General features: G+C 40.6%; 1 protein-coding gene across 5 annotated transcripts in view; it reads left to right on the top strand.

Moving 5' to 3' along the window:
• Positions 1 to 307: 307 nt before the first annotated feature.
• The window catches only part of COL12A1 (collagen type XII alpha 1 chain), a 101,371-nt gene continuing 84,199 nt past the window's right edge, over positions 308 to 17,479 (top strand). For 4 of the 5 annotated variants that reach the window (XM_048297227.1, XM_048297226.1, XM_048297229.1 and 1 more), the window contains exons 1-10: positions 308 to 580; positions 3,189 to 3,296; positions 11,516 to 11,632; positions 12,306 to 12,449; positions 13,338 to 13,394; positions 14,093 to 14,356; positions 14,470 to 14,634; positions 15,090 to 15,263; positions 16,037 to 16,327; positions 16,552 to 17,154. In XM_048297227.1, coding sequence (XP_048153184.1) covers positions 3,224 to 3,296; positions 11,516 to 11,632; positions 12,306 to 12,449; positions 13,338 to 13,394; positions 14,093 to 14,356; positions 14,470 to 14,634; positions 15,090 to 15,263; positions 16,037 to 16,327; positions 16,552 to 17,154 — 1,888 coding nt within the window. In that variant the 5' untranslated portion in view covers positions 308 to 580; positions 3,189 to 3,223. The remainder of the gene's footprint in view (positions 581 to 3,188; positions 3,297 to 11,515; positions 11,633 to 12,305; positions 12,450 to 13,337; positions 13,395 to 14,092; positions 14,357 to 14,469; positions 14,635 to 15,089; positions 15,264 to 16,036; positions 16,328 to 16,551; positions 17,155 to 17,479) is intronic. The other variant, XM_048297230.1, reaches the window with a different exon arrangement.

Raw genomic sequence — 17,479 nt, 5'->3', positions numbered from 1 at the left:
TCCACTGCCCTCCCGTGTCCTCTCCGTTTGGGAAGCCTAGGGGAGGGAGGGAGGGGGCGGCGGGCCGGGCCCCTGCCTCCGGGCGCGCTGCCGCCGCGGATCCCGTCTCATGCCGCAGGAATGCGCGGAGGTATGCGCCAGTTTCCAGAAGTGGATCCCCTTCCTTGCTGGAGCACAGCAGCGCATATATCACCCAGTGGCAGCAGTCCACCTTCCCTGCAGTTTCGTAACCGCTTACGAGGGTAAATTGAGAGTTGGGAACAGCCCTCTATTAAGTAGCAGATTGAGAAGAGGCTCTTCCCACTTGGAGAAGGCAAGTCTTCCCAGACAGACCCCTCGCATCGGGAGCTACAGTAACCGAGACGCCTCCTCTGCTCTCAGCTGTTGCAGCTGCCGCTGCTCCTCCTTCGCCGCTGCTGCTACTTGCTGCTCCCTCCACAAGGTGCCCCCGGAGCTTCATCCTTTATCCTCCTCCCTTTATCCAGGTCCGACGGCTGCGGCTCCTGCCGCTGCGGGCACCGCCGGAGTCATCGCCGGAGGAGCTGTCACCGACCCCGGCACCCTGCGGCCGCCCCAGAAGGTCTGTGTGTGCCCGGGCCCCAGAAGGTCTGTGTGTGCCCGGGCAGGAGCAGGGGTCCCCTGCCCGCTCCGCCGCCGGCCCCCGTGTCCCGCTCTGTCCGCACGCAGCATGCACTCAGCCCCTTCCAATGCACCTTAGGCCGGGGTAGCAGCGCCGGGCTGGAAGCCGCCAGGGGATTAGGAAGGAGCGTGTGTGCGCGCGTTGGGCATGTCAGAGCCGGCTGCAGGCGTGCGGCCGGGCGGGCGGAGAGGTGCGGGGCAGAGCGCCCCGGGGCTGCTGGCTGTCAGCCCAGGGAAAGGCAAGGGGGAGCCCAGCGGGATGCCGGCCCCGAGCGCTGCTGGCGGACGGGTGCCTGGGCAGAAATGCGGGGAGGGGCGGTGATGTCCCGGAGACGGAGGCTCCCGGCGGCCGGAGGCTCCAGGCGGAACCCGCTGTCAGCGCCCAGCGCGCCTGTAGGCACGCTACCGCTGCGGCTTTGGCAGGAGCTCTCGCTTCCCTCCCTTGTGTGTTCAGCTGCCGGTGATGCTTTCTCCTGCTTCCAGTTTCTTATGTCTTTGATAGGTAGTGGGCTTTTCCTGCGGTTTTTTTCTTTTTCTCTTTACGTTAGTTTTTTCTTCTCGAAAGTGGTAAATGTCATGCACTGTGTGGTTTAGAAACGCTTTGGCTAAGTTTTTGTAGGTTGAATTAGTGCGAGATAGGACTGGCACTGTGAAAGCTCGGGCTGGACTTTTTCTAAGTGATTTCTAAAGATCCATGAGAAAACCTTTAGTCCTGACGCGAGGTCTGTTGCGTCCCTGCTGAGCCAGTGAGAGGAACTTTCCTCTGCCAGCTCTAGGCTTTCTTCCACGCACCTAAGTTTGCGAGAAGGAAACAGTGTTTCTAGGTTAGCAAATGAATGCTTCGGGTGAGATGGTGTATTTAATGAAACAAAAACGTGTATCAGGAATGGTAGACCTGCAGCAGTGGCAAACTCCTAGATGACTGTGAGATGATTAATTTCTGTTGCTCTTCAAAAGGATCAAAAGATGGCAGTCAAAGCTCACATGAGACTTCCAGGACAAAACGTCCTTTCACGTTGAATTTGGGCGATCCTTAAACTCACTGCAGGATGCTGTAGATCTGCCCAGGGGCAGCCGTTTCCCACGCAGAGCAGTGATACGAATTTGGAGCTTTCAGAGCATTTTAATACTAACCTTGGCCTTTCCTATGTTAGTGTCAGGGAGTCATCATGGTCAATATTACTCTTCTGTTTAGCCACTGGAACTGCCATTAGACTGAAACGTTTGCTTAGATTTTCACTGAGCTCTTGGTATTTTCATGTGCAGTAAAGGCATTTGGCTACGACAAGTATATACAGCTGCTCAAATGAAGCCTGTTAAGCTCAGTGTCAGTAACTGGGAAATTCCTGGATCTCCATTAAATGTGCCTCACAGGGTAGTCCTTTAGATGGTAGAAGAATATCGTTTTCCCTTTCAGTTGTTTCTGTGGACTACTGATTTATGTATTTTTCTTTTGTTTTGCTCTTGGCATCTTCCTGATAAAATCTGTTGCCTAATTGCTTTTGGAATTCTCTTTCCCCCAGCCTAATTATGATATATGATGCATTTATGACTTTATTCATACAAATTGTCACTCCCCTACTTCTTGAGATAGAAAATCCAAAATTTTAGAAACACTTACATGCATGTGTAGGTTCATATTAGACTTTCTTTAGACAAGGAAATAATTTGGAAGTTTTGCTGGAGTAATTGGCAGTAATTTTACATGACCTAGGGCACATAGTTATGAAAGTATGGCTGCTTGCAATTAAGAACCACTAACTTGGCCTAATCCCACCTATTTTGCTAGACAACCTGCAGTGATTGTGAGACTTATGCCTGTCAGCTTTATATGGTGTATTTTAAATCTGTTTTCTCTCAGGACATGTAAATGAATTATCAGATGTTGAAACATCATGGCTAGACAGATGTGTCAAATTTCAGTTGTGTTACACACACTTCTGTATAACCTATTTCAGACTTTCAAGAAATGAAGAATAGCACATTTGTAGGCAGAACCCCTAAAAAAAGTTTTATTACAGTTTCCAAACTGCCTTGAGACCAGTAAAACAAAGCTAACTAAGTGGTTCAACAGTTATGAAAAAGGAGCCGATTAAAATCTCCAGCTGAAAGAGACATTTAGTTGATCCAAGGCAGGAATGACCTCTGAATTAGCTATCATCACATTCAGCGATGAAGTCATGGAGCTCCCTTCTGGCTCCTGCCTGTGCGGAGGCACAGATCTTCACTGCACTTCCCTGATCAAATTAACCCTAACTAGGTTAAAGCTTCATGTGCTTACTGTGATTGGAAAGGGTTCAGCAACAAAAGGCACATTATTGCAAGACGAGACTGTCCAGTTAGTCATACGGATATTTCATCGTCTTGGACAGTTTTCAAGTCTAGAGGTTTCAACCTGGTCCCGTGGGTGGGGGCTGGGGATAAGGGAACAAAGTGAAATCCATGGTTTGTCTTTTTTATGTTTCATGAATACACCCACGCAATCCTTTAATCCACATGTATCATTTCCTTCTCCTTTCTCCCCCTTCCCCCCTTCCCCATCATTGCAGATTCATTCATGTTGTTGTGATCTGAAAGGGCAGAAATGAAGACAGCGCTGTGCTCGGCAGTTGCTGCTCTGTGTGCAGCCACCCTCCTCTCCTCCATCGAGGCTGAAGGTAACCTTCCCCTCCCTGCCCCCTTGCCCCGGTGCCTCGCTGACCAGAAAATCTCCCAATCAGCCTTGAGCTACTGGCTCTCTCCCTCTCTGTTTTTGAGTGTGAATACATCACCTTCTCTCTTTCTCTCCTTCAGAGAAATGCCTCTCCTTCCTTGCCCAGCTCCTTCTGTGTTCTGTTTCTCCCGGCTAGTGAGCCGGACCGTATCTCCCTTTCTGTCTCTCTGGTGTGCTGTCCACACCACCCCACAGACAGGACGTGGGCCAGCTGGTGTGGCCATCCGGGCGCAGCGCCCTGAGGAGCCCATTGCCACTGGCAGGCAGCCCGGCGTGGCCGGGGCCACAGCGCTGCCCCCAGGATAGGCCAAGAAGGTCTGGTCTCTGGCCTCTTTTAGTAATGTTGAGAGAGGAAATGGAAAACCTACTACCCAACAACCTGCAACTTTGAAATAAAATGCTCCAACAGAGTCTGGCTCTCTGCGCCTGTGTGTTTTGTCCAGCCAGACGCCTCTGCCCCACCGGCCTGCCGGTGCATCGGCCTCCCCTGCTCGGCGGGGCGACCCCCGGCTGAGCCTTGGGGTGGCCGGACCCTCCCCCAGGGACACCTCAACTTCTGTGGCGGGCCTGACCTGGGGAACATGCTTGGGAAGATGCTAAGTGCTGTGACACGAGTCCTGGGCACCACTGAAGGGAAGGCTGGGCCAGGCCTTGCTGTGGGCGGCTGGGGCTCCAAGGCTCTGGCGTACATGTGGTACTGTCACCTCGGAAAAGAGTTTCCTTCTCCTCCTCAGCCCTCAGCCCAGTGTCTCTGGAGGCTGAGGCCCCTGTCAGCCCCGGCAGCATCCTGCCTCCAGCTGAAGATGTGGGGACACCCATCTTCACTGCCATACTTGCCACAGCGTGGTTCAAAATGGCCTGGCCCTGCATTTGCTCCCCAGTGGATTAACAGCAACTGTGTCCTGTGCCCTCAGTGTGAGCTGCTTGGCCTTTTGGGCATAGTCATGGCATTTCTGCCAGCAGTGGCTGCCAGGGGAAACAGAGATGCTGAATATCCTGCACTGAAATGACTTGATCTGACCTCTGGGACCTGACTCCATCGTAGGTGTGAACTCCTCTGGACTTACGGGAAAAAAACAAAAGCCAGCATCTGATAATTCATTTTGCCCCCTTCCTTCTCTTTCTGCCTTGAACTGAAACAAATTCCTTGATCATGGCCTGCCGCAAGCTCCCTTGTCTGGACCTGGTCACTTTGGCTGATGACTACTAAAAGCATGGGGTGTCAGAGATGCCTCTGCAGTGTTTGCCCCACAAGCAGTAGTGCTTGCCTGGGGCATGCAGATGTAAAATACACTGGCTTTCTGGAAAAAGATGGCATTTTTGCCAGTAATGCAACATCTGGTCACCCTAGGAGAGAATCAGTCCTCTGCCTTCCTCTCATGCTGCGTTGTTGTTGGCAAAGGAACGGAAAAAGGTCATTTGAAGTCATTTCAGAGTTGCATTTGAAATGCAAGACTGCTGTGCCAGAGAAAGCAGAGAAAGTGTACAATTTTGATGGAGGAAGGGAGAGGATGTGTTTGTGCATTCTTCCCCGTCTTAGAAGGGAGCTCACTTGGAGCTGGAGTAATACTGCTGTTGTCCTGCATTACTAATTACATGTATGGAGTATGTTATTTTGGAATGTAAGTGAAATTGTTTTACTTAGCTATAGTGTAGACTAAACCAGTCATAGCTTCAGTACTGTTAAAGCAAGCTACAAAAATGTATTTGGAGCAGCCTAGTTATAATGGCAAAACTTGACACATAGCTGGATGACCTTGATTAGATATTGGAGGATGCACTATTGCCAAGGAAAAGAGTGGACAAAGCCCAATCTTGAGATTTGTAGAGGGCTCTTGGACAGGACTTACATTACTCTGCACTCAGAAATGTTTGATAAATAAAATATCTAATGTACAGTGATCATGTTTCTATGAGAAAATTCTCCTAGCTCCAGTGTTTTGAAGTAAGACAGGGAAGTGAGGAGTGAAAAACTGTGGTGCTGAAAATGGAGTGAGAAATAGTGGTGCTGAAAATGAAAGTTCAAAACTAGGAGTACCTTAGGACTTGCTGTGGTGGGAACTGCTTTTGTAGAGATTTTTACCGTGTTTTTTACAGGTTTTTGTTTGTACTATACTGGTCATTCTTCTGCACTGTTTCAATTTTGCACTGCAAGTTTGCATAATTTTGTAAATTGCGTCTTATTTACTTTAGCAAATTATTTACTTACCTATTTATTTACTTTATTCTGGTATCATTGCAACTCAAATCCTGTCTGCTGAACTGACTTTCAGCTGTGAAAGTTTGTCCCTTAGTCTTATTTTTCCAAATTTCGGATCACTTTGTGGCAAAGCTATCCTCCCCCACCAGTCAGTCAGTCCTGTGTCTCTTTTCTTGGTTCTTTTTGAGTCTCCCTGTATCATTCACAAGACATGCAGTTTGAATTTTCTTTTCCAAAGGTGTGGGTAGACACTTGCTGGGATGAAAAAGTGAGAGGAGAATAAGGGAGAGGGCCATTTAATGTGATGAAGATTCTTGATATGAGGTGGGAAGATGGGGTGAGAGCAGAGGAAAGAAAAACCTGTTTTATTTTCTGCCCTCCTTTAGACTTTATTTTTCAGTCTCCTCTGGGAGTAGATCTGGTGTTTATCCAATGCTGCTGTCCATAGATTCCTGAATCTTCCAGTATGAAACTGATTCTTCATCAGCATCACAGCTGCTCTGAAGTCGTTTGTGAGAGCTGTGCTCTGCTACTCTTGGCAAGGCAGTGAGCCACAGTAATGGTGTTAGAGCTTTTCTACAGAGGTACGGCAGAACAGGAGCTTCTAGTTGGGCAGACCCTTTAGGAGCAGAGGGGGTAAAACCCACATATAGTCTAAATGCATTCATGCCATTTCACTGGGGAAGTTGTTTGTTTACCGTGGTCAAGGAAGCAAATCTGTTTTCATGCTCAGCATTTTTGCTCTTTCCTTTTACAGGGAAATTCTTCTTGTTTTATTTTGCAATCCTTCTGATATCTCCCTCCCAGCTTAAAATTCTTGTGTGTGATTCTATATTTTATACTTTAAGTTGTTTTGTGCATTTTTAGTCCAGCACAGCAATACTCCAGTGCATTCCATGTCTGTCCATATGTCAGAATCTCTTTCTGTTACAGTATTTTTTTCATCTGTGATCACAAAGAGCCAAGGGGTCTTATTTTAGTCATAGTTAAGTCAAGTATATTGGTGTGTGAAGAATCTGTTAATTATAACCTCAAGTTACTGTTGTGATGTTGTCATGGATTCTGTACCATGTCATATTTCTTAATACAGAGGGATTTTCAAAGGCACAGGAAAGAAATAAGGAAAACATTGGTTCTGTGTAACCTAACTGAGCTTCTGAAGGTGCTGACTTTTCAGTTTTTCAGGAACCGGTTCAGACCTAGAAAAGTCTGTTTTCTAGGCTAGAGGCAGGGAAGGAGGGCATCACTGATCCAAGTGTGGAACCTTTCTGTTGTGCATGAAAAGAAAAATTGTGAAAAATCTGTTACCATGACATCCAATAGAGTAAGTGACAAATACTTGCAGCACAGCAGTTGCAGAGGATTAGAATTTTTGGCTTGTAATAAAACTGTGTTGAGTACACTAATTTTCATTGACTGAATGATTTAGAGGTGATCTGGGATAGCTGAAACTTTTCAAGTTTTGGAAGTGGTTGGTAGGACCATTATTTTATTATCTTTTGATGGCGATATCTTTTGAGAAAGAAGCTGTTTCTAAATAGAGAGCCATGTAGATTGATATGTGAAATTGAAATTTTTATATACCTGAGGGTGACTATACATCCCTGGTTTTCCTGCTGCTAATTAGAAGCAAAATATACGTGCATATGCAAGTGTATATATGCATGCACATACATATATATGGACAAACACGTGTAAAATTTTGTAAACTTACATATAATGTGTGTATATATATGCAGTTAAGATACGTAGTATAGGTATATAGATTTAAATGATTTTTTTTTCAAAGTACATTTATGAGCTATGCATTTTTTCTTTTGAAGAAATTTCATATACATGTATAAAATAAAAAAAATGCAAAGAAAAGATACAGATGGCGATGTTTCTGTGTTGCGATTGGCAATGAATATCTAACAAGTCTGTGAAGCTGCTCTTTTGAGAAGCTGCTCTTTACTACATATCTAGGCTGTAGGTCATTGTTTCTCTCAGTGACACTGGCAATGCAGATTTCAGAGGAGCTTAACTGGGGTCATGATCTAGTTGTGCCAAATTCATGTCATTTCTGAAAAAAAATAGTAAATGAAGAGTTTTGGCACCTTCCAGCCTCAACTGGGCTTATTGCTGGGATCATAAAGCTGAGCTTACTCTTCAGCTTCTGTAGACTGCATGTTATTTTAACTTGGGCTAACATGTAATTTTACATGCTAACTATAGTGTGTCCTTTCCAGTGATGGAATTACAGCATATGTTTCACATAAGGATTGTGAATGGCAGCTACTTCCAAGTTATATCACTTTTAAATATGGTTCTAGATATAAATTACTTGATATTCCAGTTACATATTAATTCTGTCTTGTTAAGGTATTCACTGGGATCCTCTAGTAGTCACATTGTGTTATCTGCAAAAAGCTGTAGACTTTTTTATATTACCTGTGAAGTAATACAAGCTAATATAAGACCTGCATAGCATGAGAAAGATGTTTGCTCTCTATTTTTTTTGTTTCAGAAATTATACCCTTATTCCATGTGGATATAACACAAGAACTGGCAATAATTTAAGTATATTAGGTCTGATTTTTTTTCTTTTGTTTTTCTTTTGTAGTGCATAATATAGAATAATATAGATCCAGTTAAGGAAATTATCATATCACAGTTCTAACAGTGGCCAAAATTAATGCTGTGGAAACACGGTTGTTGTAAAGCAAGATATTTTTTTAATCCTCTGGAAAACTGTAGGGGAGCCATGCATTTCTGTGCAGAAACAGTTGGATCACTGTATGAAGGCAATACTACAACACCATGACATGTTATGATCATGATTCTGTACCTTGACAAGTCAATGAGAGGTTTGGCATGGATTTTGATGGACAAAGGATCAGCAGTGTCACTACATTGTAAGAATAGGTGCAACTTCACTGCTGCAAGCAGCCTGACATCAAGACTGCTTGCTGGAGTTAAGATGCACTCACACGTAAGATTTTGTTGAGTGAAGTTTTAAGGTTTGTCCCTTAAATGAGGCAAACTCCTCCTACAACAAGGGCATTTTTTCCCTAGAACTCTGGTTTGATTCAATATTGCAGATGTATTATTTTTCTACTAGTTAATTCCCCTCTGGGAGAAGAATTTTAATGAAATGGAGTTACAGTTGCCCTATTTTATGATGACAATAAGGTTTTTGTCATCTAAACATTTTGCTGTACTTCAGATCAACTTACTACTTTCAGTCATATGACCATGGTTTGGTCTTCACCCCACAGCTGGTTTCACTTGGGTGAAATCTGACCCCTGTGAAGGTCCATGGATGTTTTGGAGATTCTGTTTGAGTATCGAAAGCTCACAGGCCATCTGGAAGATATTTTGATGACATTGAATCCAAACTGCTTTTTTTTTCACTCAAGCAAGATTCCTTTTTGGATTTCAATGGGAGAAGTATTCAGTGCTTGAGTTTGATAAGCCAGCTGTAGGCTGAGAATGAATGGATTTAAAGTTCAGCAATGAAGATGGGGGTTAGGTCTCTGAAATAATTGCAATGATAAAGGCGGTGAGGTTTTGGAATAATTTCTGTGGGGAACTGGCAGTCTTGGCAATACTGGAGGTCTTTAAGAATGATCTGAGAAAACATGTCAGGAATGACATAGGGTGGCCAATCTTGTCTTGACCGTGGGATGGACGAGGGGACTTTTGAGTTCCCCTGCAGTGCCATTGTTCTGTGATCACCTGGATGAATGGATACATCACTTATGTGTCAATGTACTATTCTTGTTACCTGCCAAGATCCACACCTGAATTATCATAAAATGGAATAAAATCCTTTAAAATGCTAAAGACTTTTCCTCACAGTCAGCTTTTTCAGTTTATCTGGAATCCGGTCATTTGGATATCAACAAGTTGGGCTGCTGCTGTCCTTCAGCAGTTAAAGCCTAAAGTCTCTGCTGCAACATTCCAATTTACTTGCAAGGTTGGTGGTGCTACTTTTTCCATGTACTGAATTTTTTTTAAAAGCATGCTCAGGTCAGTTGTCTCTGCCTTTGCATTAAATTTGTCCTGAGCCATTGCTACTGAAACAATATTTTATAATGATATTCTTATCATCTAAATGTATTTTACTATTAACACATGTTGCATGATTTTGATATTAAGTAACTACCTTGCCATCTCTAGCATTGTGATACTCATAAACTGAATGATGAATAAACTGTGCATGCAGTTAATGGTCTAATCTCACTGCCTGTGTATGGACAACAGGAAAAATAACATTTACTTCAGCACTACTGTTATTTATTGTATCGGTATTATAAAGCCATATTATCCTATGGTTGGAAATTACAGAAAACTAAAAAGAAAAAAACGCCATTTTTTTAATCTCAGTTTTACTCTTTGTAATTGGACAGTGTCTTTTCATAATTAAACATTCTAGCATTTACTTCTTTATCTGCTTTTACAATGATATTCAAATCTGACAAGAAATCTGACATATGATGGAGATCTTCTATGAAACAGAAGATCTGTCTTTTAAAAATGCCTGCAAAACTCTCTCACTAGTAGTTGAGGAAAGTATGGCTGGATCTAATCTTACTTTTTAGACCTATTTAAACAATAATATATAATACACCTACCATGCACTGACAGTGAGTCAGTAAAATACTGCATGAATAAGCATGACAATTTTACAAAGAGAATATCATTATAAAATATTTATGAAACGTCTTTGTGTAATGAACCTTGTACATGGAGGCTTTGTCCATTGTGGGAAGCTAAAAAACCAATAATCAACATTTCATTTACATATGCATGATGCTGCAAATTAGCGTGTGTAAACTATTTCTTTCTGTACTGTTCAGTTACTTCTGTCATCAGCTCCTACAAGTTTTATTTGCAGTCATTTGTTCAGTTCACTGGTGCCCTCTTTGCCATTTTCTATAAATTCTGTAAAATAAATGTCCTTAAATATATTTTGATGTTGTCTTTTCATAATTAACCATTGTGTTGTTTGGAACCATACTGGCATTTTATGTTAAAATGCCACTATTAGTATGGGTACACCTGCTGCAAAGGGAACATGAAAACAATGGTTTACACCTTTGAAATTGTACATAAATCTGGTGTAAACAGGTAGAATTTTATTTTTGTGAACTTTGCATCAGCTCGAATATTTTGGCAAATTGCAACTATTACTAACGCCATTTATTAGCCCCTTAGTTCCTGAATCCTTTGTTGTTACATGCAAAGTATGTCACTTTAGTGGCTTCTAGGAACAAAGGGGTGGAGTTCTCCATATTTTGAAATATAATGATACATCAGTGTATCATTATTACTGATATACATTTTGCATGTATATTCGCATCTAGACCCTAACAGAAATTGTTTTACTGAACGTTAAATATCCAATCTTTTCCTGTATTTAAATTATTTCTTTGCTCTGCCAAGTTTCCAGATTCAGTGAAATTGATGAGAAATATCATATGCAGAGACTATATCTTAAAAGCTTAATTTGATGTTTAATTAAGAAGAGTACTGTGTTCTCCACATCCTAAATGATCTCATGATATTGTAAGCAGGTTGTGATTTGGCATGCTTCTACAGATTGCACCCAGCATGTAAAAAAATTTCCTTTAATTGTTATGTGAAACGTTTGCATATGTGGTGATTATCTGTGAACTCATTGTACATGTATCCAAATGTGTTTCCTATTGTGCTTGATTTTGCTGGCCATTCTTGAATGTCTTGGCAACTCAAGAAACATGTTCTGTGCTGTCCTCTGTAATGCATATACTCTTTGATGTTTTGTCATATTTTTGTCAGCTTTTATTTTACTCTTTTTCCAACAACATATCTTTATATTTGTTGGAAACAAATTTATGCAAAGACAATTTTAGTAAGCTTTGCTCAACATTGTTTTATTTATTCATTTGCCAAAACTTGTTCAAGCTTTTAAACACCTACCTGGTATAAATCTTTTGCAGTTAACCCACCATCAGACTTGAATTTTACAATTATAGATGAACATAATGTTCAAATGTCATGGAAAAGGCCACCAGATGCAATAGTGGGTTACAGAATAACTGTGGTTCCAACAAATGGTGAGTTCTGTCAAAATTTTTTATGTGATTACATGTTTTGAAACGTTAGTTTATTTTCACCTATATCTAACTTAGGTGTGAGAGTAGCTGTTAAAATCTTTTGGAGGTTTGTGATCAAGTGTGGATAGCAGCAAAGGGCATACAGGAAAAACAGTGATTCTTCCAAGCTAGAGCTATTCTTGCCGTAGTGTTTACCATTTTGGAGCTGCAAGTAACAAGTTTTGGATGCCTTTGCTTTGCAAGGAGCAATAAGAAGGTAGACTCATCACTCTGCTCCTTTTCTATGCTTTGACATTGAAGTTCAAGAATTGTATTATGCTGTGTAAGACAGCCATTATTCTATTTCACTTTGAGAAATAATCAGTGTAAAAGTGATATTGAATCAGAACAGGACATGATTTGTTAGATGATAGTACATTTTGTACGTGCATTTCAAGTTTCAAATTTCCTGGAATTGATTAAACACTTTAGTAATTTTATTCACTATTGAAGGCACATTAGCTTGAAGTTTCATGTTTCAATATTTATACTTTATGAAAACAGAAAGTGTATAATTCTAAAATTGTCATTGGGTTTGAGATAGATTATTGTCTGTTGCATTTTGTTTTACAATCAGCTTATCAATATTACTGGTTTTTAAGGCTGCATTGAGTGTTTTATATATTTATTGCAGATGGACCTACTAAAGAATTTACTCTTTCACCTAGCACTACCCAAACTGTCATATCAGATCTTATACCTGATGTAGAGTATGTTGTATCAATAGCTTCATATGATGACAGAGAGGAGAGTCTACCTGTTTTTGGCCAGCTGACAAGTAAGTAGCTGCAATACAGTTAGAAAGCCGATTAAGATAACTGAGGGGTCATTCACAAAACTTGACTTTGATCCAGTTCTCCAACAAAATTGCCACATACCTAAACTCTCCTCCGATGGAGCTGTCTAAACAGCCTTTTTCCCTTAATCCTAGTAGAAGCAGAGAAAATTTGCAAGAGATCAAAGGATAATAACATGGATATAGTGTCTGCCAACCTCTATAGTATTCTTGGCAGGAAGCCACTGAGGTTTTTGAGTTATATCTACTTCCTATAAATTGCATCTGCTGAAGTCAAGGGGAAGATCATCACTGACCTCAGTAACAAATGAATTGGACTGGCATCCTGTGTGAGAAAGCAAATTATATTCATCAAATAATAATAAAATGTGACACAATATACCTCAATGCACACTAAAATATTGAATTTGAGCTTTAATAATTTGTATTAATAATTTAAAAAGCATAAAATAAATTTAATTAAATAAAAATGCACAGCAGACTCTCTTCTGTGACACGTTTTGTCTCATGTCTCAGGCTTCACAGAGAACCATGGGAAAATTACTAATTATTAATTCCCCTAGGTGTTAGAGAGGGGTAATATTGGTATTTCTTCCAGGCATGTTGCAGTTAATTTTCAGGAAATGACTGTACAAGAAGTACAAATACAGAGGATTCTTAGATATTTACATTTTCTGTATTTTGTGTCACCCTGAATACTGTGTTGTCAAATCTGTAAGTACAGGTGATATGTTCACAACCTGAATTTATGTTTTCATGTTCTGAGGCTTGTCAGATGTGTGTCTCTAATTGCTTATGTGCTTTCCTCTGATGTTTAAAAATTTAACCCTATTTCCCCCATTAATTCTGTCTATGTTGTGCTTTGTATAGTTCAGACAGGCGGCCCAGGGATACCAGAGGAAAAGAACATTGAGGCTCAATTACAAAGTAAGGTGTTTTGCCTTTCAACTTATACATTTATCTTACCTGAAATCTAGCTCTAGCACCCCACAAAGTTAAACTGCGTTTCTGTGTTACCTACCAAAAATTTAGCCTGTAAAACATTTAGCCTGTAATTTAACCTGCAGAGCTAAGAACACTTGTTTAGGGACTGGGATAGAAGGAATTTATTAGCTGCATTGAAAGATTAAGGTGCAAAGTTGGTACTGAAACTAAGGATTTCATGCAACTAACCTGAGCAAGTCCATGAGTGTCTTGGTCCTATTTACGAAAAGTGTTGTGCTGTGGATAAAAGGCTTTGCAGAAGAGCCTGTGCAGCTATAATCGGGAAATAAAGATGCAAGGCACGAGTGGTAACAAATTTTTTCTGTAACATCAAATCATTGTAAAAAGACTTATATGGGTGTTTTCATCTGTTGTGGCATAACAGATCTTGTGGATTAGCATGAGAGGTGTCTCAAAGCAGTTCCCTTTTGATAATGGCCGTTAGAAAACCCATACGGGTGTTCTTAGGTGCATAATGTTTCCCCAAGCATGATATCCCAGATAAGACCAATCTTTTAAATATCTGTTTGCTTTGGCTTTTACCTACTAAGTTTCCATTAGACATTTCTCTCTGATTTGTAAGAATGCAATTGCTCATTTGCTAATAGAGTTGGTTTCTTTTTTTCCCTGTTGTGTTCCAGAATGCTCCATAAGTGCAATGACAGATTTAGTTTTCCTGGTAGATGGTTCATGGAGTGTAGGAAGAAATAACTTTGGATATATTCTGGACTTCATGGTTGCCCTTGTATCAGCTTTTGACATTGGGGAAGAAAAGACGAGAGTTGGAGTTGTTCAGTACAGTTCAGATACAAGAACAGAGTTCAATTTAAATCAGTACTTCAGAAGAAGTGATCTTATTGATGCAATTAAAAGGATACCTTACAAAGGTGGCAACACCATGACAGGTACAGATTTCCCACATAGATGTTTATTGAGCATTTCATGTCATAGTTCAAATTTGCTTTAAATCCTAGTTTGTGCAAGTCTAATAAAACACAACTTGTGATGTTGGTTTTAGGTGAGGCTATTGATTACCTTGTTCAAAACACCTTCACTGAGTCTGCTGGAGCAAGAAAAGGCTTTCCCAAAGTAGCAATTGTCATTACTGATGGAAAAGCTCAAGATGATGTAGAAATTCCTGCAAGAGAGCTTCGCAACATAGGAGTTGAAGTTTTTTCCTTGGGTATGTTGAGTTTTTCTAATGATTGAGAGATTAACTTTCATAAAAAGTTAATTTATAGGCTTCGCAGACTGTGTGTTCGAAGAATTTCACTATGCCCCTTCTTCATGTGTATGCCTTGAAATGGGTCATTTTTGCCCTCCAGAGTGGAACGTACCAGTTGTGTTAAATTGACAGTAATTACGTAGTTCCTAATGGAGATTAATATGACTGACTAGCATAGTTTCAACCTTGGCCTCATTCTTCACTTATACCACATTATTTTCCCTGGTTGAAAAGTGCATCTGCCACCTCATTGCATTAATCATTATTTTGTAGTTTGATTATTGATCCTGACAGAAGGCAGAACTAATTTAAACTCAGCTTTACCCCAGGATGTTTTGATACTCCATGAATACATTCACAGGTGTCTGTATTTTATAGCTACTTAACACAGTCCTGTCTATTGCAACTTCTAGGTATCAAAGCAGCAGATGCAAAGGAACTCAAATTAATTGCATCTCAGCCTTCACTGAAGCATGTGTTCAATGTGGCTAATTTTGATGGAATTGTGGATATACAGAATGAAATTATCTTGCAAGTGTGCTCTGGTGTTGATGAACAACTAGGTGAACTGGTTAGTGGAGAAGAAGGTGAGACACTTTATTAAAATGTATTTATAGCTTCAGTTTATTCCAATGTCTATTGAAGAGGCTATCCCTACTTCCTTTGCTTTATTTGCAACTGGTCTCAGTTTTGTGTCTTTAAATGCAGGATAACAGAGTATGTGATGTAGATTTGGAATAGCTCCATTATTCCATTGTTTCAAAGGCAGCACAGTGATATGCAGTTATCAGAGTGAGTTTGGACACATGCATCACTTCAGTGGAAAAATGTATTAAAAGGAAAAAACCTGCTTGGTGAAGGGTCAGAATATGTAATAGATTAAGAACCAAAGCATGAAAACTGAAGAATGTGGGGAAAACAAAGACATGAAGCTGGATCACTGAGGCTTTCTGGCCCTGTAAGGTTTTAAGTAACTAGTTATTCTTTGACAAAAATGGCAGTAGAGATGACTCTGCTGTCCTAGTACTCTGCATTTTTCACACTTTCTACTGTGTTTCTGTGAGTGTAGCTTTCACTTTTGGTTGAAGCAGTTTTAGAGCAGGGCAGCATTTCTCCTGGAACTTCTGCTATACCTAGGGGACCATAAATGCATTGTTCATATTTTTGCTCTCTCACTGATGTCTCATTTGGACTGTCCTGTAATTCATTTCTGTTTATTTATGCTTTAAAAAGCCCCAAAAAGTGATTTTTATTAAAGATCAAGCAAAGATAACGAAACTTATTCCAGAAAAAAAACCTCTTAAGAAAATATGTTTATAATTGTAACTAATATTCTGGGTTTGCTTTTGATTTCTTTCAGTGGTGGAGCCTCCTTCAAATCTGGTGGCCACTCAGATCTCCTCAAAGTCTGTTAGAATCACTTGGGATCCATCCACAAGCCAAATAACTGGCTATCGTCTGCAGTTCATTCCAATGATAGCTGGGGGAAAACAACATGTACTGAGTGTGGGCCCTCAGACTACTGCTCTGAATGTTAAAGATCTCTCTCCAGACACAGAATATCAAATTAATGTTTATGCAATGAAAGGACTGACCCCCAGTGAGCCAATAACAATAATGGAAAAAACACAACAAGTAAAAGTTCAAGTGGGTGAGTTTGGAGACACTACCTTATTTTCAAATTGTAGCTTTTCATTGATGAAATCTCTGATGCATGTTTTAATATCATACCTTTATTGTTTTTGAGAAAAAGCTTTGCTTAGCATAGTTTGTTATGTTTATAAGCAGTTGTGTAATACATGAACTACAGATGTGATTGTAATGCTATGTGGTTATTGAAAATCTGTTTACAATGGTTATTCTTTTTCTTTGCAGAATGCTCACGTGGTGTGGATGTAAAAGCTGATGTTGTGTTTTTAGTGGATGGTTCCTACAGCATTGGTATTGCCAATTTTGTAAAAGTAAGAGCCTTTTTGGAAGTGTTAGTTAAAAGCTTTGAGATATCACCTCGAAAAGTACAGATAAGTCTTGTCCAGTATAGCAGAGATCCCCATATGGAGTTTTCTTTGAACAGATACAACAGAGTGGAAGACATAATTCAGGCTATTAACACCTTCCCCTACAGAGGTGGATCTACCAACACAGGCAAAGCAATGACGTATGTGAGGGAGAAAGTATTTGTTACCAGCAAAGGATCAAGACCAAATGTGCCGAGAGTCATGATTCTTATCACTGATGGAAAATCGTCAGATGCTTTTAAAGAACCTGCAATAAAGCTGAGGGATGCAGATGTAGAAATATTTGCAGTTGGTGTGAAGGATGCAGTGCGTACAGAGTTGGAAGCAATTGCATCACCTCCTGCGGAAACCCATGTTTACACAGTGGAAGATTTTGATGCTTTTCAAAGAATATCGTTTGAACTTACACAATCTGTCTGCCTACGAATTGAGCAGGAACTGGCTGCTATAAGGAGAAAATGTAAGTAACTGCTATTACTTACAGGAATGCAGAAAATGTAATGACAAAAGGATCTGAACCAGTTTTGTGCTTATAGTTAACTAAAGAATTTATTTTGATGAAATTGGCCATAAACAAATGACAATTTTAATAACTGGGAATTTGCTGCTCATTTTCAAACATATTAAAAGCAACAGTTGAAATTAGTGGATAAATGGAAATGAAAAAACTATTGGAGAATTTTTTTCCCCCAACTCTGCTAGGTATCTAAAAAGCTAATAAAATGCGTGTCTATTGGAATGACCTTAGTGGATAGGCTCTGCTTTTGCACTCAATGTCTTGGGTA

The sequence above is a fragment of the Corvus hawaiiensis genome, chromosome 3 (genome assembly GCF_020740725.1).
Source record: "Corvus hawaiiensis isolate bCorHaw1 chromosome 3, bCorHaw1.pri.cur, whole genome shotgun sequence".
NCBI lineage: Eukaryota > Metazoa > Chordata > Aves > Passeriformes > Corvidae > Corvus > Corvus hawaiiensis.
Note: the sequence above shows the minus strand (reverse complement) of the source record. Positions and strands in the feature narration are given on the sequence as shown.